General features: G+C 43.0%; 1 protein-coding gene across 1 annotated transcript in view; it reads right to left on the reverse strand.

The window, feature by feature from the left end:
* SLC9A9 (solute carrier family 9 member A9) overlaps positions 1–24,374 on the reverse strand; it is a 273,537-nt gene that overhangs the window by 56,891 nt on the left and 192,272 nt on the right. Inside the window, exon 13 of the mRNA XM_083739541.1 lies at positions 4,756–4,804. Within this exon, the coding sequence (XP_083595667.1) occupies positions 4,756–4,804 (49 nt within the window). The remainder of the gene's footprint in view (positions 1–4,755; positions 4,805–24,374) is intronic.

Raw genomic sequence — 24,374 nt, forward strand, 5'->3', positions numbered from 1 at the left:
GCCAAGCTTAGATGTCATTTGGTTTTATTTCATTTTATTTTTGTTTATAGCTTACAAAAAGGTCATTGCTATGGGGATCACAATCTTCCAATAATTATGACATGTTTCCTTCCTCCTGTCCACCTTCTCATGCCATGTGAGAAAACCAACACTGGAATTAGTTTCTAAGATTTTATTCATTGATTTCAAATGCACTCTGTTGTTTTACAAGATGACTGGGGAGCACTGTCCTGTAGTGCACCCCGTGGAAATGTCTCTGTAGCTTTGAATGATATACTACACATACAGCTCAATTGGTTAGAGCGTGGTACTACTGGTTGCAGGTTTGATCCCTGTATGGAACAGCTGCATAGTCCTGACTAGATGATCCTCAAGGTTCTTTCCAACTCTACAATTCTATGATTCTATATATAATCCCGAACAAAGTGGCTAGTTATTGCTGGAGATGTCTCCTGTTCTGCACTGCATCTCCTGGCCCCCTTCCTGTACATAGGAAGGGACTAGAATATGTATGTATTAATGAATAAAGCATTTGTTTATTCATTTAGTGTCTGTCTGCTGCCACGTGAAGTTCTCTGTATAGGAGTTCTTTTAGTTTTCCAAGAAAGCGTGTTCTCCTTCATAGAAAGCACGTGTTGCGGTGGGGTCTGCTGAGCCACCCCTCTGTTACCAGGCAGGGTCTCTAAAGATGGCCTGGGGCAGTGATTGGTTCACTGGGTTGCTGGGGTAAAAGTTATGTTGCAATTTTGCTGGGAGGGGTAAAATGTTTAAATACTCTGCATGCAGCCTGGAGCTTTCTCTTTGCTGTGTGCAACGGATCACCCGCCCACCCGCCCTAAAGTAAGGGGTTGTTGCTTTGACCTTGCTATGCCTGTCATGGGGTCGTCTGCTTTGGAGCGGGGGCCTGGTAGGAATTTTGTCCATCTGGCTGATTGGTTGGGCCATTTGGTTTTTGCCTACTGTGTAGCAAATCGTCACAACTTGTAAGGTTGTGGTTAGGCATTGGTTATAAATTGGTGGAGGAGGGGTTAGGATAGGCTGGGCCTGCCCCTCCATGGAGGGGTTAGGATAGGCTGGGCCTGCCCCTCCATGGTTGCTGCGGAAAGGGAATTCCGTTAAAGGAATCCTGGGGCTTGCCATCTTTTCGTCCAATCCCTGGAATGGGACTAGGGCCGGCAAGCCTTCGGGGAGCAGGCGGGTGAGAGTTGAGGGTCTGTGTCTCAGCTCCAATTCTTCCCCGACTTGCTTTCCCCCGCACTGTCTTTCGGTGGTGCCCGGAAGTCAGTTCTGTCCCCAGGCGGGGGGACAGATAGTCTTAACCAATGCCTAAACAACCACTCACGGTTTTGTATTTAAATAAAGTTGCGGCCAAAATTATGCCAAAAACCTTAAACAAAAATTAAGTGTGCGTTGTGAGTTATTTGGGGGGTGGCTTGGAGACCTCAACACGCAAATATTAGTCAGATGTGATTCAAGACCGTCTCAAATGGGACACTTTCCTGGAGGTGTGAGTATATCATACACAGTGTCCCCAAACGTATTTTGGGATGCACACCCCAAATTCCTTATTATTTTGGCTATTATATTATATTCTTGTATTATATTGACTTTTATTGAAACACCCCAGACCATATAGGGTTGTATTCAACACTACTGCTCCACACGTGTCACTGACTTTTCCTTGTGCAACCGAATGTCCTCCTCCTCTCCCATGTAGTTCCTTGAGCATCTGCAAAATCTGCTCCAGAGAGTGGGGGGGACAGCGATAACGATAACCAGTTTCAATATAATAAAGGAGTTTAAAATACCAAATAATCTTCATTAAGTTAGCCACCTCTCCCCTGGGACTTGACAAGAGGCCCAGAGTGTTCTTCCAAAACACCTGAACAAAATATGTACTATAAAAAGTGTCTCCAAGGAGATGCACTTACAAGCCAAATGAATGACTCTTACAAAATATACTTGTTTATCGTAAGGAAGAAATTAGATTTCATTTTTTTCCTAATAGCAACAACACCAGAGTTCTATAAGAGAGCATGTAGCCCTTCCTAATGTCCACGGAAATGACATTTATATGAATTTGTTTGGAAATGAAATCCTCACCAGATGTCCTTCTCCATGTGCCCTATCTTTGGGTGGTAGCAGGTAGTGGGATTGTGCAGTCAGGGTGAGATTGTTCACCTGCCTTCTAAACACTGAGCATTGCTGCCAGTTTTGGTGGAGGGGGGTAGGTTGAGGTGCAGTGCAGGTACAGCAGCAGAAGCATCAGATTGACTCTACACCTATACCTGCACCATGCCTTGTTCCCCATTCTCCTCTCTCTCAATAACAAGCAGCAGTGCTTGGTGTTCAGAAGGCAGGTGAGCAGCACTGAGCCATCTGCACAGCCTCACTGATCACAACTGTCTTTGGGGATAAGGCAGGTGACTATCAGACAGGGTGGACAGTAACCAATATACACATTGTATCAGCACAAGGATTTCCACTTGCAAAACAGAACTTTCCCCTCCATTCCCTACATAAACCCTGCACTTTCCCCATCTCCACTGGACCCCCTGGGGGCAAGGGGAGAGAAGAGGGAAGGGATGTACAGCCAAAAGTCCTTGCACTGAAGGAATTAGCTAGTTGAATGTTGCCCAGATTCACTGGATCTACCATATACAGTAGCCTCTACCGTATAGTGGTGGGCTCCACCCTCTACCTTGGTGCTGACCCCTGACACTAGGCCTGGGTGGTGCCACAATCATGGAACTCACTTGCTAGACATATTTACCTGGTACTATCATCATTGTTTTTAGAAAGCAGGCTGAATTTGTTAGTTAAGATTTAAATGGTGATTAGGATTTATTTATTTTTGGCTGTGATTTTTTTGCTATTTGTATTTTTATTATTACTGCTTTAAGATTTCATGAATACTGTTGCTATTTGCAACCTTTTCTAGTTGTATCTGCAAAGCTTCAGGTCTTTTATGGCGGGCAGACAGGAAATAATTCTTCCTTTTTTTAATTAACTAAATAAATGAGGAAACTTAATGATAACCTTTCCCCCGCTGGTGTACATCAAGGCTAGCTTTGTATTCTAAACATGCTTGAAACACAGCGAAGTGGCTGCATTCAATTATTCCTGAACATTATTGATGGTCTCACAATATTGCATTATGAAAGACTATTAGTGGATGAGTGGAAATAAATGAGCTACGAGTCCATCGCAGGGCAAGTGATAAATGCACTGGGAAGTGACAGATCTGACGTGGCACAAAAAGTTGTGAATGCTTCGATAAGGATAACGTGATGTAAACTGCAGTGGTTGACTGGTTGGTGCTGGAAGGTTGTGTGCCTGCATTGCTGCCGTTTACTAAGAGGAGGGGTGAGACAAGGGGAAGTGCAGCATGCTGTGGGCACAGTGGCAGGAGCATCAAATTGACTCCACTGCCGTGGCTGCTCCCGGTACCCCCACTCTCAGTAAGAGGCTGCGACACTCAGTGTCGGGAAGCCAGGTGCACAACCCTGCCCTGCCAGCATTGTCCCGCCAACCACTGCTGACTTTAACCATGCCAATGTGAGTCCAGGGGACTATTCTTGACTGCTGGCTACAAGACAGAAGTAGTCCCCACTTCAAGAGAAGGCTCTTGTCACCTTCCTGAAAGTGACAAAGCAATAGTTTGGAAATGCCCACAACCTTACAAGGGCACTTATATAATCTGTGGAGTGAGGAACCTGTGACCTTTCAGATGTTGTGGGATTCCAACTCCTATCAACTTCTGTCAGCATGGCCAATGGTTGGAGATGAGGAGAGCTGTAGTCCAGCAACATCTGGAAGGCCATTGGTTCCCCACCCCTGCTTTAGAGACTAGCAGCATGAATGTATGGCACCCATGCAAGTAGCACAATAGGCTGATACGGGGGGGGGGGGAGTCTGTGCATCTTACATATGCCTATCTAGCCCTTCCTCTTAATGTGATGCAAGTTATCCATGTTGCCTTGCACAGATGAAGGGGGCCAGATGAAGAAAAGGAAAAGGGGCAAACATGGTTCTGTTGAGCTCTGTGGATAGCTTCCACATGTGGGTACTGCCCATATCATAGGAATGGTGGAATGGTGAAGATGCAAGAAACTGCTATGCATGGGGTAATTGCAGAAATGATTGAACACGTGCTAAAAACTAGGGATTGACTCTCCATGCTCAACCTTGCCAGGAACTGCTCAGTTCTCAGAATAGAGTCCACAGACTCCAGAAGAGACAGATGGTATTAAAATATATTCAGACAGTTATGTTAAAATGGCAAATGCACATTTATAATATCCTGACCTAGACTTGGTCCACATTTCTAATATCCTGACCTAGACTTTGTCCACATTTATAATATCCTGACCTAGACTTGGACCTAGAATCTGAATAATATATAATTCCCTGATTTATTCCTGGGGATTAAACTATTTTCTGAAGTGCTTTTATTATGAAAAATGCATCAGATTACAAATGACATTCATTATACCAAAACATAAAGTCTGCTATTCTTCAACATATATTCATGTTCATTGGAAACTCCCCATCAAACTATATTTCATTTTACAGTCTGGGAGTCAATAGAATGCAAGAAGTTCACGTCAGAATATTGTGATTTTGGGGGCAAAAGTGGTCATTTCCCTTGGGGTTCCCGGAAGTTACAGTAGATTTTTTTTTTAAAAGTCTGTGAAGCACATGTGTTTGAACACCGATTTCTTTCAAATGTTTCTATTTTAGATTGCAACTTGCCTGAGTAGCAGTTTCTGTCTTCAGATCCTCATCTGGATCGACACCCACCCTGTTTAAAAAAAAAGCAAGCAAGCAAATGGTGAATACAAGAAAACATACTAATTGTGAAGCAACTGCTTCTCTGTAAGAGAGCAGATAATATGAAAACAAGGTAAAACTAGCAAAACGTTGAGATAAAAAATTTTCAGGAGATGTGTCCTCCCAGTCACCTATAATCACATTGCAGATTACATTGCTATTGAAATGGATGTCAATCAACAAGAGTGCAAAACAAGCGCCCAGGCATACCTAGGCTTTGGTGTTTTCTTGCTCTGATGGCCATAATATCATGCTGCTTTATAGGGTAAGTAAATGATTCCATGAGTCTGGATAACATTCCTTTGGCGCACCAGTGTTTTGAAGCATTCAGTCCCCTTTACTTAGACATGCACTAAGATGTTTTGGTGCCTGAGGCAGACGATCCAAAGGGTGTCTCCCATGTTGGTAAAACATGTGATAATGAAATTAAAAATTAATAAATGATGATGCACTAAATGATGTCTGTACAAAAAAAAATCGTACTCGAGCTGGATAGCTTCATCTTATTTAATAGAAGGACCAGCAAGGTCTTTACTAAATAATTTGTTTCCCTCATGGCCACTGCTTGGATAAGGTGTTTGTGTGCTGGAATAAACCCTGAATGCACTAATGGACCATTTGACCCTGTAAAGCTTTTGGGTAAGGCAGCCTTGGGCACTGAGCATACCCAGTCAGACATGGTGGAACAAGGATTTATTTTTTACTTTTGCCTAGATTGTTGCTAGGCAAACTCTCCAGAAACACACTTCCTGACAGCATCATTATGCCACAGTGCTTGTGAACATCTCCTAGGAAGGTGTATAACTGACCCAGCAGATGCAGTCTGTTGCACCTTTGGAAGAACCAAGACTTCAATTCATTTGAGAGGTCCAACCTGCTTAACTATTGGGGTTGGTGGGGTGGAGTTCAGATGATGTCTCATCTTTCAAGGAATGCATGAGGGGAATCATGGGGCCATACTTGCTAGCCCCATACACTGGTATATTCACAGAGCCGCTTCACATAGAGATCAAAGATGTGGCTGGTGGATTGTGTGGTTGGCAAGCAAAATTTTGGCAGGGCCTGTTTCTGCTGCATGTGACTGTACTCTTCCTGCAAATGAATGAAAGCTGTTTGCATAAACACCTTTATATTATGCCATGAAGAAATCTGAGCAACAGAAACACCAAAGTTCTTAAGAGAGCTAAATACCCAGAGCAGAACAACATATACCGTAGTTAATGTTCTATATGCTTAACTGGACTATTACAAAGCCTTTTACTATGCAGTTCACAATGCATACCGAATAAATACACAAGTATATACAGCAGAACATGGTGCATGGACATTTTCTTTGGTCAAATGCCATGGATAATTTGGGAGAGGAAGACATGATGTTACTGCTAAGCAAGAAGGGTATCTCAAAGAGTAGGCCAAATGCAGAAGGCTTGGCATGGCAGAGACCAGACAACTAGGGTGTGACCTCCCCCTCCATTCTCTCTATATATCACATGAGCATCAAATAATATGCCTGAATCAATCACTGGTTTATGGGGCTGGAAAAAGACACAGGTTCCCCATTCTTGCTCTGTGTTCTTATTCCAGGGTTGGCCTCAGTAGATTTCTTTGCTTCTCTTTTGTGGGTTGAAGTGACAGCTATGATTCGCAATATCAGAAGAAAGAAAGATGTGGTGAAAGTAGGAACAGATTGTGCAGCACAGATATCTGTGACTGGATGCCCCCTAATTTCTGACAAGCTGCCCTTTTTGAGCTGGTCTAGTGAGCTAATGTACAGTGCACTGATGCAGGGGAAATGTATTCTTCGACCAAATGTTTCATTAAGACCACTTTGCAGTTTGCTTAGCCTTTTATCTCTCTATGCATTAACTCCCTGTCAATTATAACAAATCACAACTGCATTTTAAAAATTCCATTTCTACTTTTTGTAGGAATCATTTGATCCATTAAAAAGATTATTTCTTTAATGTTTAGACAATTTATAACCCACTTTTCAATTTATTTAGTTTCTTAGGGTGAAAACAAACAAACTTAAACTAAAGTTGAATACAGTTATTATAAAATACAATTATTATGAAATAACTATGACCAATTGAATAAATCAATCAAAAGGAACTAGTAGATAGGATGAAACATACTGTGTAAAATCAATTTGACGGACACTTATATGAAAAAAACAGTCTACAAATAAAGGTCTCAAAAGCTCACTTAAGAAAGACATGCTTCCAGATATGGCAGATCTCAGCTGGTAAAGTGTTCCACAGGTACAGACAATGAAGAACTTCTAATATAAGAGAAGGATGTTACCTGCAGTGCTATCAGAGCTCATTGAAAGGGAAGGTACTTAATTGAGACGGGGTTCTGTCTCTTCAGTATATCTCAGACCAAGGATGTATAGCAAGAGTGTGCAACCTGTCTCTCTCCTGAGTTGCTGAACTACACCATCTCTTCATGCTGGCTGGGACTGTTGGGAGCAATGTATGAATGGCCACAGGTTCCCCATCCCTGCTGCATAGAGCTCTGAAGTTAAGAAGTAGCATCTCGAGTTCACCCTCAGACAGAGGCGCTGACTTGGGCCCCAGACTCTGGGTGCCCAGCGGCGCATGAGATGTGACGTAACATCATGATGACACATCATTTTGTGCTGCTCGGCCTCTGCTGCTCGGCTCTCTTGCACTGCGGTGGGGCCAGGGTCTCTACCTCCATCACGGGGTCTCTGTTGGGGCCCACTGCGGCCACAGATGTACCCCAGAAGCATGGCTGCAGCGGGCCTCAATAGAGGCCCCATGGCGGAGGCGGAGGCCCCAGCCCAGTAGGCGCCACAGCGCCAGACAGTTAGAGGTAAGGCAATGGGCAGCAGTGGCAGAGGCCAGGCACCCACAGTGAAAATTTTGTGGGTGCCCACCTGTGACCCCAGAACTCAGCAGTGGTTTGCAACAGGGGTTATATACATTCCCAGAGAAAACAAGAAACTGTATCACAGCCATAACACTTCAAGACGTGCGCTCAGAATGTTCACTTTATAACTCAATTTTCCGTTTCAAACTTTAGTTATAACTCAAAATCCACATGCTGATTGAGCAAGAAGTATAACGATAGAATTTCCTTAGGTATTATAATCCATTCTTTCAGTTACTAAGGAAGTTCCAGAAATAGTTATCCTATTGATTGTTTTAGATGCCATATCAGCTTAGATCTTTTGAAGTGCATAATGAATGTGGACAGTTTATCCATGGAGAAGTGTCTACTGTTTCACTCGCAGTTATTTCAGTGCGGCTTAGAGATGGAAAACATTTGGCCCTTATACTCCATGTATACCCTAAGGCGGTGCTTTTGTGTAATGAATCTTCAAAAACAGCACATTTCTATCCATCACACTTGCCAAGAGAAGCTTTAAGAGGTAATCATTGTGTGTCCTAAGGGCTCAGAAGCCGAAAAGCACATCTAAAGAAGCCTACATTTGTAATGTTTTGAAGGGCTGAATCAAGGTTTTGAAGGCAGCAACAGCAAAGGAATGATAGGGTACTCACAAGATCACGTGCCTCTGATGAGAGTCAGTTCATCTGCCTGACCATTTGGCTTTGGCAGAGATGGTGGAGAGCCTGGCTATTTTTGATTTGCCTATCATAAGCACAGCCGGCACAGGAAGCTTTTCTAAAGGGGCTTTGGTAATGGCACTCTGTGTCACAAACTCTGACTCCATTTCACTTATTGTCAAGAGCCAATAGGAAAAATGAGCTGATAGGCATGCAGATAACGGTTGTACAAAGTGGCTGGTTACATTTGCAGTCCCAAACACAGCATGCTCCCTGTGGACAGATGACTGATGTATTGAGATGATAACAAATTGACGCAGCAAATTTATGGGATTAAAAACTGGCCATAACTTTATTGATTACAGATGTAGGTAGGCTTTGGCTCAGTCATTGGGCATGTATCCAGAATTAGTCTCCTGACTGAAGGTGGAAATTTTGACCAGGGTTGTGCCTGGGTTAAGGACCATCTCAAGATGCAGGTCAACTAAGCTGCCCCATGCCCCACTTGTGATTGGAAATTTTATGGCCCAACTGCCCTCTGCTTGGCTTCAGGACAGAAACTTCCACCGATATCCTTTTACCTTGTGACATTGCACCTGAATGGGATTGGGGCAATGCACCAAATCACCCCACACCCAGAATTATTATTATTATTATTATTATTATTATTATTATTATTATTATTATTATTATTAATTTATTTGTACCCTGCCACTCTGGGCGGCTTCCAACAAAGATGAAAGATACACTAAAATGTCACATATTAAAAACTTCCCTGAACAGGGCTGCCTTCAGATGTCTTCTGAATGTCAGGTAGATGTTTATCGCTTTGACATCTGATGGGAGGGCGTTCCACAAGGTGGGCGCCACTACTGAGAAGGCCCTCTGCCTGGTTCCCTGTAACTTGGCCTCTCGCAGATTAAAGATTCCACCCAATACTTTATGTGCTGAAAGTTGTGATGATTGCTATGAGGAAGGAAAAACCATCAAACAGGGCCAAATTGTTTGAAGGCAAATTCCTTCCTGGCCCTGAATACAATGACCATTTCCAACCGCAGCAAGGTCTAAGCAACATCAACCAAGAGAACAGTATACAGGATGGGCAGGAAGGTTGCTGTTTTGCTGACTGGGCTGGTAAATGCCAGCACATTGGGCTTACCCCCCCCCCATGAGAGAGAGGAGTGAGGACTTGTTCACTTTGGTCTGCTGCTCTTGCCCCACCCCCAACAAAAGCCATGAATGACTGATTTGGATTGAGTTTTGGCGTGCAATCCCGCAAGCCCCAGCGGCTGGCTGGGGAGGATTGCAATGGCCAGCCACAAGTGTAAAACAATAACCTTCATGCCACAAGGAGCCACGCCAAGCCACAACCGCCACCCACCCAGAGTTCTGGGTGAGAAGCCATTATCACAGAGAGCTCAGGCATAATTACAATCTATAAGAAACACAGGACCTCCCCAGAAAATGGCAACATTGGATCGAGTTTCTCACTGCCCTCCATAAATGTATTTATTTAAAACATTTTTGAGAGTACACAGCAGTACAACACAAAAGATTTTACAGCCATGCAACAGGTAAAATAATAAAATGAAAGGGTGAAAAGTATATCCCCCCTCCCTCCTTCTGTGCTCATATTACATCTTACCTCATATTTTGATGACATAGTGCTATAGATTTTGCTAGTTACTGTAATTGACTACTGCTGACATTTGAGGGGAAGCACCCAGTGTAATGAAGCAAGTTGTACAATGCTCTATGGAAGGGGATATGCAACATGGACGTACTATTTTCAGGGGGCAGGTCTGTGTTATTTTTGAGGTGTAGCTCCATTGTTACCGAAATACTTCACATTTAGTATGGGTTATGAGAAGTATTGGTACCCTGTTAAATCTATGCTGTTAAATCTATATAGTGGTACCTCAGGTTACATACGCTTCAGGTTACATACGCTTCAGGTTACAGACTCCGCTAACCCAGAAATAGTACCTTGGGTTAAGAACTTTGCTTCAGGATGAGAACAGAAATCTTGCTCCAGTGGCACGGCTGCAGCAGGAGGCCCCATTAGCTAAAGTGGTGCTTCAGGTTAAGAACAGTTTCAGGTTAAGAATGGACCTCCGGAACGAATTAATTACTTAACCCAAGGTACCACTGTACATGGGCAAGGATGTCATTTTTGTCAAGCCTTTCTCTCTGTTCTGCTAGCTTTTTATAAGAATAGTGTCAGGGAACTGCCATTGGAGAGTCAGGTGGTGGAAGGGCTCAAGGAGGCCAAGAGACCCTCAGATGCTGAGGAAGGAACCAGCAGGGGGAGAGGGAGAGTTCCTGCAGAAACTCAGGTGGAGGGATGGCTCCAAGATGCTTCCAGTGAGAACAGCGGGGAGGGCTCAGGACCTCCGCTGGGGTCGCCCACTCCGCGCAGGAAACTGTCACGCAGAGAATCCGGATGTAGAGTTTCCATTAAGGAACTCTTATGTTGGCGTAAATTCCGGTAGTGTCCACTGACGGATTCTGCCAGCGATTGATGGAGTCATGCTTTGAGGGCTCCCATAAAGGCAGAGCTTTGAGTCCTATGCAAAGCTCTGAGGGATTCAGCTTTTACGCACAAGCATCTCATTATCCCATCACAAATAGATATTGGGGAAACTCTGAATTAACCCCCATGCGGACTCCCCCACCCCACCCTAAGGATGAACCTTATGTCCAAACCTTTGTTCCTTTTAAAAATAACTCCTTAGATAAGATGTCTCTCACTGCCCTTTGATATGCTAATCTTGGAAGCAGCCAGCCAAACAACCTCATGAGTCTAAGAATTCATTGTTCCACTTATCTTCATCCCTTTGATCTGCAGGGTTCACTACAAAGAAGGTTCACCACAAAGTTTGAGCATGGAGCCAAGTGAAGTGATCTTGAGTTTCAGACATGAATGGATGAAGCTTTACAAGACATGAAAATAAGCAATATCTCCTGCTAATGCCTGTTGAGCTTCTGTGAAACTCACAGGACCAGGGGCTGCTGAAAAGGTTGCTGACTCTAGCCTTGGAATATATAGCATAGTGGTAGAACATATGCTTTGGATGTAGAAAGTCCTATGTTTAATTCCTGCCATCTCCAGGAAGAGCTGGTAAAGACCTTTCTCTGAAATCCTGGAGAACAACTGCCAGTCGTCACAGACAATACTAAGATAGATGAAACAGTGGTCTGACTTTGTCTAAAAGAAGATCCTAATGTTTCTAGCCTAATATGAGAAGTAAAACCTAGCACAACAAATTCCTACTTTAATCCAATTGACCAGACATTTCTTACAGGTTGAGAGTAGACGGAAGAGAAGTAGGTACTTCTCAAGGAGTATTTGCGACTCTAATACAGCCCTTAGCCCCTATCAGAACTGAGCACTTTTATCACTTACTACAAAAGGCCGAAAAACGATAAAAGAATTGATTATGCCTACTCTTCCAAAATAGTGCATTTGATTCAAATTCACGTTAGTAATTCACGTTAGTAACTGCAAGAACACTTTAGATAATTATTCTGAATTAAAAAGCATGATTTTACATAAAATTATCAGAAAACTGACGTAAGGATGCTTTGGCAAAGTGGGAAGTGGTACTTCTTCACCATACCTCTCTCATCTGGATTGCAAGTGCATTCCCTGAAAGAGGACTCAGAAGTAAATGGTGCACCTTAAGTGATCTTAAGAATGAACCCTGACCTATGGAGCAGCAATTCTAATCCTCTCTATTTATTGCGAGGATAGAACTAGGGAATAATATTTATTCAAATAATATGAACGCCTCTTTTATGAGCTACATTTTTATGGGTATACAGCTCGGGGGGGGGAGTCACCCATGCATAGTAAACTTTTACTAGGGACTGAGCCTATAGTGCAGTAGATCCTGCCCAGTGGATCTCCTTGCCAATGGAATTTCAGCAGGAATCATTCCCGCTTTCTTTTAGATGTCTCCTAAAAACTGTGTTATTCAGACTGGCCTCTGCAATCTGGACTTCTTTTTTACCAAGCAGTATTTATTGATGTTTTTACCAATATTTTTATTGATGCTTTCATTTATCTTATTGTAATTTTGTATGCTGTGTATATCACCTGAAAGTATGGCCTGTAAAGAGAGTTCAATAAATAAATAAATGTTTTGGAAGTGGTTGTTTAAACTGACTGCTGAAATCTCAGTTGGGTGCACTGTTACTTCTGAAATCATACCAAATGCATTTGAACCTAAAGAGAGAAAATGGGTTATTTTGTTAAAAGCAGTAGGTATGTTCTATTTTATTTGTGAGATGAAAAATTAAGCCAGACAGAAAAGTGACGGGGAGGCTTAGCAAAGCAAGGAAGCACCAGTGAGAAATCTGAACACTTGAAACCAATGGAATCAGTTGAAATACTCACTCAAATTACTGTTCAGGCAGAACGCGGCTCTACCTTCTTTTCTCATTTCAACTCATTGCAAAATCCAATACACTGGAGGTTAACATAGTTATGGGGAAACCGGGGAGAGAAAAAGTGGCATCTCTACTTTTCTACTGAACCACATCTTTCAACATTAATCAGTGAAGTGAAGCCTCTAGAAAAGCTTTCATATTGAACTTTCTGACAAATATCTTGGGATGAAGCAAAGAGAGAAAGAGAAAGAGGGAGGGAGGGAGATACTTAAGAGATATAACCCCCCAGAAGAAGATGCATATTCTTCCTATATGATTTAAGTATGGACGGCCAGGAGTAGAATGTAGCTGCTGCTCAGAAAACGAGCAGGGCACACTATGGCAAAATCTACTGGGATGGGCAGTTTAGGATGCAGTTTAAGATGCATCCTAGCAGCCAATCCCCCAGCAGCGGAAAAGGAGCAGTAGCCGGGTCAACGGCAAAGCAGTTGAACATTTTGTCACTGTCTTCCTGCTTTGCTTTGCTAGTGGTTGTCTCCTCCCCCCCCCCCCCGAATGGAGAGGAGTGGCGCTATAGGACACTAGACCCAATCAGCACTGATTTGTAACAGCTGGCCTTGACACCAAACCCCTGGGTGAGGAGGTTAAAGGGGGAAAATAGTTGGTTTGATTTGACTGGTTTTAACACAAGCCCTCAGGAAAACTCAGCAGCATTTTAGTGCCAATTTCTCCCAATATCTTTGTATACAGTTTGGCTGAATATACACCTTTTGAAAAACAGTTTTCCCCAATATAATCCATTTTCATGAATATGTGTATTTTTATGCACACTTTACTATAATGTATGCATTTTTGTATACATTACTTTTCTAGAGCATTGCAATGCAAAATTCAGAAAAGTGTAAATTTGGAAGGATGTTTATATTTTGGTCTGCATATAGTTTCGAAAAGTGCAAATTATTGTCTTTAAATGTGAACTGAATTGAATTTCTCTCGCATCTCTAGTCTTTAGTAATGTTCTAGTATCATTATTCAACAAAAATCTTCACGGTCATTTTAAGGAAAAGGGACCATTCTTAAGAAGATCAAAACCTATTCTTGTGAAATTAAATCCACACACAGCCCCTGAAAACAGCTTGCATTAATGCACACTATGCTTGGTTTCCATGATTTATAACTTAATTTACAAAGGTGGTGATTATATAACTTTTTTTTGCAATATTTTTGCATGAGTAAATTTATATCTTGTGGCTATCCATAACCAACTGTACTGAAGTCAGTACAGAATTATTAACTGTATAATACTGGAAACATTGTTCACTATCTCAAATAAATCATTAGAATTGAAATTGTTTTTAAAAATCCTTCAGGATAAATAACATTCAGCTGGGACATTATTCTTGGTCCCTTGTTGGCAGTAAATGTGATCTGCATTCTTGGCAAACTGTTGTCTGCATTCCTGTTTTCTTTCTATACTGTTAACTCCAATCATCAGCTTGTGTGCTGCTGATAATCATGCCTGTGTTCTGATGTATTATATTATGTGAACACAAATACTAAGATGAACCAAGTCCTACAAACTGATCTCTTATCCTGCTCCCCGCTATGCATGCAATCACCTCGCAGAAAGCCATTTTCACTGAACGTTTGAAATATGTTCAGGAAACATGGGGGGATTTTCTTGCTAAAAGGAATCAAGTGATACCATGAGGAAACAAATCCTTCCTACCTTGCTGAGACAGATACATGTCATGCGACTCCATTGTAACAACACTTTCTCTCTCTTGTGCTTAATTTAGGAGAATTGTAATGATGAAAGTGAAGAGATTTAATAGGTGCTCCCAGATTACTCACTCCTCCCTGCATTGATGAGATCCTCCATTCCAGCACTCAAGATGTCATCCTCATTATAGGATGGATTGGGAAAAACAAATCAAGAGCAGGAAACACAAACATACACACATGTTTGTAGGGGAAGGGGCATACCACAGTGGTAGAGCATTTGCCCAGGTAAATTCCTCGGCATCTCAGGTAGGGTTGGGAGAGAGCTGCCTGAAATTCTGGAGACCCACTTTCAGTCAGTGTAAGGTAGCTTCCTGTGGCTTCAGTGTGCGAAACTGAGGTTCAAATCCCCATTTGGCATCTACAGTGGTACCTTGGTTCTCAAACGCCTTGATTTTTAAACACCTTGGTTCTCAAACACCAAAAACCCGAAAGTAAGTGTTCCGGTTTTCGAACGTTTTTCGGAAGCTGTACGTCTGATGCGGCTGTCAGCTATTGCTTCTGGGGCACCTGCACCAATCAGAAGCTGCGTCTTGGTTTTGGAACATTTTGGAAGTCAACCGGACTTCCAGAATGGATTAAGTTTGGTGCTTTTGTTTTTTGTTTGGTGCTATTTATTTTGTGTATTTCTTTTTGAGGCTTTCTTGGTTAATTTGTTTTTGTGACTGTGTGGAACCCAGTTCAGCTACTGATTGATTATGTGACTGTGGAAATGGATAAAAGCCCCCCCATCCAAACAATGACTATCATCAGTGTAGGTAAGAAAAATATTTTAATTTTTATCATCTACAAAACTGTCTTATTTATTTTATAGTACAGTACATTGATTATTGCTTTCATTTTATGGATCAATGGTCTCGTTAGATAGTAAAATTCATGTTAAATTGCTGTTTTAGGGTTTTTTTTTAAAGTCTGGAATGGATTAATCCATTTTCCATTACTTTCTATGGGAAAGCACGTTTTGGTTTTGGGACGCTTTGGTTTTGGAACGGACTTCCAGAACAGATTAAGTTTGAGAAGGCCTCTCCTCCTTCTGGTGGGGAGGTCTTGTGGGCGGGAGATGATTCCCGCGTCACGCAGGGGGCATTATGCCCCCTGCCCCATTCAGATGGCTGGCACGCCATGCCCCCGGGTGAGCACCCAATCGGGCGGCTTGGTGGGGGCGTGGTTTGCTGCTTGAGAAGGAGCCGTGCCAGCCATTCAGCCCATTTGCTCACATTTTCGTCGTGAGTGTAGAGAGAAGCCCATGTTGAGCACTAAGTGCAGTTAATAGGGAGGTGCACCCAACCATAAGTCCCCTATGAATGCCAGGTTTTGTCTGATGCCATTTGGAGTACATAAGAAACCAGTTAATTTCATTCAAAAGTACTACGTGACACACTTGTCTGCAAGCATGCATTCTTCTTTTACATATCTATGTAGGCATACGGGTATTTTAAGCAATTTATCTAAGGCGGGGTGGCCAACTCTCAAAAGACTGCAATCTACTTTAAGAATTAAAAACTGGCAGTGATCTACCCCTGTTTTTTTTTTTGGGTTCAGCTCAAAATTGTTGAGCGCTTTTTTTTAAAAAAACACCCGTTTTTTTAGTCACTCACAAATGGATTGCTATGGATCAAAACAGCAGCACAGAGAAAGCTCCGTCTTCCCTTCCAGAGATCATAGAACAATGGAGGGTGTGGTGAGGAGGCGTGGCAGGAGTCAGTTTTAGTGATGCTAAGGAAGGGGAGCCAGAGATCGACTGCGATCTACCAAAACCTCACAGGGATCTACCAGTAGATCACGATCAACCTGTTAGACATCCCTGATCTAAGGTAAGTAGTTGTGAGTAAGTCACTGGCCTTGCGTCTGCCTTGGGTTCCCATGTTGCCTCTTCCCTTCTCCTTCCTTTCCACACAGGAGGAGGTGGAAAGGAAGCTTCCTTTTTTTGTTTTGAACAAACCACAGTTTACTGTTATGCCTGAACTCTGGCACCTGTGCACAAATGATAGGATAGGAGGGAAGGTGAAGGTTGGTGAGTTTGGTGCTTGCCATGGCATGTTCTCATAGTGCTGTATCACTGAACCAGACCATTCTCCCTCAACCTAAAGTACTGTGCGATAAAAGCGTAACAAATAAATATTCACCCACCCAGTCACTGCAAGCTGATTTAAACTCATCTGACAAAAATGCCCCCAGTGTCCCAGGAATAAACCTGCAGGTACTTAACGTAAAAACAAAGCTGAAAAAAAATATCCTGTGACAAATCAAGGGCAAATAACAAATCAAACAAAAATAAAATCCAACTTGTTAGCAATATTTACAGGAAAGCATTCAGATATATTGCAGAATGTCAAATGGTAATATTTCCATTTCTGTGCCTTGGCATTTGTTTCCTTAAGCCACCTTTTACGTGTGCACTATGTTTACAATGTCACACAGCAATAAAACAATCATGAAGCAAATGGGGAAGGAAATACTGTGTGTGCAATTCTTATACGGTGACAAAGTAGCAAATAAAGGCTGCCTGCTTTTACATTTGCTTTTAGACTATTATTTTAATAGACTGCAATTCTGCTGTAAAGGGAGAGGGAAATGGCATCTTATTTCATGGTTGTTGTCTGCTCTTTGTTTTCTCCAATGGACTTGTTTATGTGACAGACCTCCTGCACCCATTGCTGTTGATATACTGTAGGATAGAAGATGCAGCTTCCTACCAAATGCTAACTGGTCCATCCATCTTGAGGTGCAACCCATCCCCTCATATCTGCACTGGGACCATATCCCATCCAAAGCAACTGGATGGCAGCAGAAAATGGCCCTGCCCTGCCATTCTTTCCTTGTTGTTGTTTAGTCGTTTAGTTGTGTCCGACTCTTTGTGACTCCATGGACCAGAGCATGCCAGGCACTCCTGTCTTCCACTGCCTCCCTCAGTTTGGTCAGACTCATGTTTGTAGCTTCGAGAACACTGTCCAACCATCTCGTCCTCTGTTGTCCCCTTCTCCTTGTGCCCTCCATCTTTCCCAACATCAAGATCTTTTCCAGGGAGTCTTCTCTTCTCATGAGGTGGCCAAAGTATTAGAGCCTCAGCTTCACAATCTGTCCTTCCAGTGAGCATTCAGGGCTAATTTCCTTCAGAATGGATAGGTTTGATCTTCTTGCAGTCCACGGGACTCTCAAGAGTCTCCTCCAGCACCATAATTCAAAAGCATCAATTCTTTGGCGATCAGCCTTCTTTATGGTCCAACTCTCACTTCCATACATCACTACTGGGAAAACCATGGCTTTAACTATACGGATCTTTGCCGGCAAGGTGATGTCTCTGCTTTTTAAGGTGCTGTCTAGGTTTGTCATTGCTTTTCTCCCAAGGAGCAGGCGTCTTTTAATTTCGTGACTGCTGTCACCATCTGCAGTGGTCATGGAGCCGAAGAAAGTAAAATCTCTCACTGCCTCCATTTCTTCCCCTTCTATTTGCCAGGAGGTGATGGGACCAATGGCCGTGATCTTCGTTTTTTTTATTCTTTCCTTACTTTTCTGTATTTGGGCATTTCTGGCACAAAAAGTGGACGTGGAATCCTATGGAGCGATATAATTCTCACTGAATATTAAGGGGCCTTTAAAGCGACTGGAGGTGGGAGGAGACAGGTTTTGTTTTTTACTTCACTTGGTGCCCCTTGACATTAACCGCTTGCTATATTTTTGTATTTTATTGGAAGGTTGAACAGGGGAATTATGCATCTGAATGGGAATGGGGTGGTGGAGGAAATGAGAGTGGGATTGCCATCCTTGCGCAATTGCCATCTTCTCAGGTAAGTGTCAATAGGATTGCAGTCTCAGTCAGCTTAGCCCCAATGAGGTGCCCCACAGGTTTCAGGACTTCTGGACCAAAGATTTTCCAAAATTTGGAAAAAAAATCAGCAACAACCTTTATCTGTTTCTAAGTGAAACATAAACATTTTATGTTACTCAGACAACAGAAGTAAAGAAAAACATCGATTTTTTCATATCAGCACACTTGTGGATCAGAAGGTCAGCGGTTCAAATCCCCGTGATGGGGTGAGCTCCCGTTGTTCGGTCCCAGCTCCTGTCAACCAAGCAGTTTGAATGCAACAATTTACTTAATGGAAGCCTGACAAATTGTGAATTTCCCTTCAGTAGAATTTTTTTTTTATTTTTATAAATAATTATTAAAGATTTTTATAAGAGAAAGGCATAAATAACAAACAACAATGCTTATGTCATATACAAATTTCCATAACTCATTTGGACTTCCTCACGTCTCCCGCTCCCACTTACGTTGTTAAAAAGTTTTTCCAAGCAAATTATCATCTTGTTTTCAATCTTATATCCACTCATTTAAATATGATCTAATAGTTCTCCCAAAGGATTTGTCTTTTCCTTAATCTCACTTATCATCTAATTTCAATCTAGTTTAGTGGTGGCCAATTATTTATGATCAAGCATCCTTCTTAACATTCAATCAAATTACAATATTTTTGTAAATAAGTTTTAAATTTCTTCCACTCTTCTTCCATCCTTTCTTCTCCCAGGTCTCGGATTCTGCCAGTCATCTCTGCCAGTTGCATATAGTCTATCAGCTGCATCTGCCATTCTTCCAGTGTGGGTAGATCTTGAGTCTTCCAGTTCTTGGCAATGAGTATCCTTGCTGCTGTTGTTGCATACATAAAAAATGTTCGGTCCTTCTTTAACACCTTCTGGCCGACAATACCCAGGAGGAAGGCCTCTGGTTTCTAGAATTATTCTAGTATTGAACACTATTAACTTTCTTTTCTCCTTGCCTCATTGTTTTCTTCTCTCTTATTAGCATCACTTGATAGTTCCTGCTTCCTTCTCTTTCAGACACCCTGGGCATTTCCCTACCTGATGAAGTTTGTGATATGCTGATTCACTAATTTGCTCTAACATGGTGCTTTGAAAATGCTGTCCAAGGCTTCCAAGACCATATACAATTCAGCTGTAGCTGGCAAAGTAACCGGACATCTTTCATATTGCCCAAATGGGATTGCCATTCAGACTGCAAGTGCTAACGACCTGCTTAGGGAGGAAAATGACCAGTAATGGTGTCAGCTGCTTCCCTCCCATATCTGACCAGGGCGTTTGAAAAGCCTGTGAAATGACTAGCCCTAAACAACAACAAAAGGAAGTGGTTTTCCTGCGGTCTTCACAACAACAGCTAAGTGACATAACACAAACTAGCACAAACTAGGTATCCCAACACTTTGCAATTCCTGAGCCCCCACTCCCTTGCACCACTTGCTGCTGCAAGGGAGTCAAATAGCTCCCAAATGAAATTAATAAGAAACCCTCCGTCTGAAGCGTGATTAAAAATGCATTTTCTGCTAATGCAAAGAGACAGAAACCCCATCACACTACAAGAAGAATTTTTGCATTCAATAGGGGTGAAAAAAACACCCTGCCTAATTGTTCTAATCACTACTTTTACAGAGAGGAATGCAGGGGGGGGTTTCTTAAAGGGGGGGTTAAAGGAAAAAAATAGAATGAGACTGTTTTGTTGGCATCCTTCTTTGACTGCTAATGAGCTTCACTAGCCAAGAAAAATGAGAAGTGACTTTACAAAAGAGAAGCACGAGAACAAGAAAACTGTGCCCAGATGTATTTTGACAATTTCCTACAGATGAGGGTAGTTAATTCTTGGCTTAGGAATAACAGATCCCTCCAGTGAATTATGCCTATGGTTCTTAGAGCTGTATGATGTTTGCTCTCTGAATCACTTTAGGTGCCTGTTCCTTTATTTTCCTTGACTATAACCAGCAAGGCTTTGGAAGGAAGCCCAGACTGTTGTAGATGTATTATGTTACTGTTGATGTGATTAACCGAAAGAAAACACATTAAGCACTTTTGAGGTGTTAGCCTAAATAATAAGATGACCAATTTCAACTTTTCTGGGCAGCTAGCCTAGAAAGACAATATCAGGAAATGTAATCTGATGACTTAAAAAAATAATGGTGGCTTTTGCAACCACACCAGCTATGAAGATGCATCATATATGTATGCATAACAATAACACCACTTAATTTCTGCCACACTGAAAGTGAATTCTGACGGTAGGAAACCATTAGGGCGCTATTGCTTCATTTTGTAGTAGGACTGGTAACCAGCAGATTTTAAACACTGCTTGAGCAAGAGATTGGAATCAGCTTCTTAGCCTTAAATTCTTGGTTGTGATGCTGCTGAAACTCAAAAGTAGTCAGTTTTGTAATCAAATGTATAATAAACCCTGGTTTTGATTCAGAAGGCTTTAATATTTTTGTAATTCAGACCAAGAGGTTTGCGAGCTAAGAATTTCTGCACCTGAGTGTTCTGCATGACTAAGCAGCCAAACTCTGCTGTCAGATGTTGGCTGCTATCATGGTCACAGTGTAACCTTTACCTTCTGAATGAAATAAATGGAAAGCTCCAGTTGCAATACATGAGAGGGGGTGATTTCATTTTAACCCTTTAGCTATCCTTTGCCAAAGGAACCAATCAGTTTCATTTGAAACCATACATGCAACTATCAATAACACTGAAGGAAGCAGCCATGCAGATTTGTACAATCCCTTCTTCCAAGTCTCACTCATTCTTGGGCATCCATTCCTGATCTAGATAGTCCAGTCATGGTCACCATTTCTGTTCAGCATTATTTTGGTAAGCAAAAGTTTAGATGTGGCTACTGGGTAGCACTGGAAGAGATACTGGGAAATTTTATGTGTTCAACCATTTGCTGCCACCCACAGTAACTCCAGGTTGCAAGACGACTGGAAATAAAGCGCACATGGAAACAGCCAATCAGGGAAGATACGCTATGATGCATGACATTGTAACACATGGGGTTGGAAAACACTGGCATATTACACACACCACATTCATAATAACTACTTTGGTGCAGTGCAGACACACGAATTTGGTATTGTGCATGCATGATGATTTGGAGATATTTCAAATATGCAAAAAAGGGAGAACTCCCTTCAAAGTTTGTACCACTGGATTCGTAACTCAGCGAGCAAATTACAAGCTCTGATGGGGTTACTTCATCCATTTGGCAGTTCTTAATTCACTCAGATTTCTCGAGTGCTTTCCTATGTCAGACAACTGGAGTTTAAAAAAGCAGTGAATGCAGTGGTGGAGCTTCATGCTCTGGCTCCAGGGGTAGAGAGCAGGCAGGGGCGGGGCTGGTGTGTGTCCCGGAGGTGTGGCGCCTACTGCAGGTGGGGGGGCAGCTGCGATGGCACCCTGGGGGTCGTGCTGCCGGGGTCGGTGCACCCCCCTGCACCCCTCTTCCTCCACCAGTGAGTGAATGAATGACGTGGAAGTATATTAATATTAAAATGCTATGTTAAAGGGACGCGGTCTAAACCACTGTGGTCTGAACCACTGAGCCTCTTGGGCTTCCTGATCAGAAGGACGGTGGCTTGAATCCCCGTGATGGGGTGAGCTCCCGTTGCTCTGTCCCAGCTCCTGCCAACCTAGCAGTTCAAAAGCATGCCAGTGCAAGTAGATAAATAGGTACCACTGTGGTGGAAAGATAAGCGTCATTTTCATGCGCTCTGGCTTCTGTCACAGTGTCCTGTTGTGCCAGAAGCGGTTTTGTCATGCTGGCCACATGACCCGGAAAACTGTCTGCAGACAAACACCGGCTCCCTCAGCCTGAAGCAAGATGAGCACTGCACCCCGTAGTCGCCTCTGGCTGGACTTAACCATCCAGAGGTCCTTTACCTTTTACCTGCTATATAAAATGATGGAACTATTGCACTGATGCTGTTACATGGATTCTTTAAGATGAACTACCAGTTGCTGACTGGATCTTTAGAAATGCACAGAGAAGGGGTACTGTCCCGGACCTGTTGATGGTCAATGTCTTTATAAATGACTTGGATGAAGGAACTGAGGGGATGCTCATCTAGGGCATCTAGGGCTGAGACAGAATAGAAGTGCGAAGCGGCAAGAAGTCTTGATATATGTTTCTCTCTGCAAATACCTCATCTCTTTCTTTGGCCACATTAATGGGCAGGACAGCAATGAAGAAGAAGAAGAAGAAGAAGAAGAAGAAGAAGAAGAAGAAGAAGAAGAGTTTGGATTTGATATCCCGCTTTATCACTACCCAAAGGAGTCTCAAAGCAGCTCACAGCCTCCTTTCCCTTCCTCCCCCACAACAAACACTCTGTGAGATGAGTGAGGCTGAGACTTCAGAGAAGTGTGACTGGCCCAAGTCACCCAGCAGCTGCATGTGGAGGAGCGGGGAAGCGAACCCGGTTCACCCGATTACGAGTCCACCGCTCTTAACCACTACACCACACTGGCTCTCAATGAGAAAAGCAACATGGCTGGTTAGTGGAATGAATGTCTTTTTAAACTTCCTTCCCCTCCCTATGAGTGTCTGATAGAGAGACAACACAAGAATGGGGAAAATGAAACCTTTGCAATGGATTAGCAGAGGACTCTATAATTGCATAGGCCCAGCCCCTCAGGCTTCAATACAGGTGCTGCCTCTGAATTTAGATACACTTAATAAAATTGTTATGGGCCACCCAGGGGAAAATGTGGAGCATCATTACTGAAAAACACTTGTTAAGTTAATTGTTATAGAGACTGTGCAACTCTCCTACCTTTGGTGTATTGCTTGCTCATAGCCAAGTGACTCAGAAGTAGAGTAATTTAACTTGTGGCTAGGATTGCCATGTTCCCAAAAGTAAGGGTTTGAACTTTTGGGAGATTTTTAAAGCATTTTTTTTTATCACCCTGCTTGCCATACTTATGGGTTTTCCCATACATCTCACCAATTCAGCAAAAATCCATCTGGATGCCACTTTGCAGCCCAATTCCCAGATGTGTCAGGGAAAACCCAGACGTATGTCAGCCCTACTTATGGCCATACAATTTTCAGAAGGAATTTTGTTTTGTACCAATGCAAAACCATGATGTAGTGCATTAGCAGAAACATAGCATCTAGGACTGCTTCTTCTCTGTTATGGTGAGACTCAACGGGATAGTTTATAAGGAAGCCTAACTGAAGCTATTTCACTGAATGTATGTATATTCAGACTATAACTATTATATAACAGCCATGGTAACTTGGCCCCAAAGCACTTCCCAGAATCTTCATCTCCCATGAGGCCATGAGCAGAAGCGGAGTTAGCTGCTCTGGCACCCAGAGTGGCTCACATGCTGTGCACCTGGGGGCGGGGCGAGCATCCCAGGGGGGCAGGGCTACTTCCTGGGTGGCGGTGGCGGTGGCGGCGGCGGCGGGAGGGAGCCACACCGCTTTGCCAGCAGCCTTCCTCCCTTCCCTCTTCCTTTCAACAGCTATAGGGAGGCTCCCCCCCATGAAGCAGCCCGGGAGCAGGGGGCAACAGTGCGCCACCTGCCCGAGACTCCCAAGCTTCCTCTGAGCTGTCAAAATGAAGGGGGAAGGCTGCTGGCAAGGCAGCGCAGCTCCGCCCCTTCCCCCAATGGCTTGGGGTAGGCGTGGGAGTCGTGGGTGGGTGGTGCACCGAATGTCACCCCCCTCAGTGATGACACCCAGGAAGGACCACCCGCACCACTCCCCTTCCTCTGCCCCTGACCATGAGGCCAGCCATATTTTTTATGTGTGGTGCCTCTGGGCTGGAAGGTAGCCCTGTATTGGGAAGGTTTTAATGCCTGATGTTTCTTTATGTTCTTTATATTCTGTTGTAAGCTGCCCAGAGTAACTGGGGCAACCCAGTCAGATGGGCAGGGTATAAGTCATAAAAATAAAAATAATATTTTTATGTCCTTTTGCTCCCAGGGGTGATTTGTGGTCTCATTTTCAATGTGCGTGGCAGTAGCCATGCTTTCTAGCCCTTTGCAGTGGTA

Source organism: Podarcis gaigeae, assembly GCF_964106915.1.
Source record: "Podarcis gaigeae genome assembly, chromosome: 5".
NCBI lineage: Eukaryota > Metazoa > Chordata > Lepidosauria > Squamata > Lacertidae > Podarcis > Podarcis gaigeae.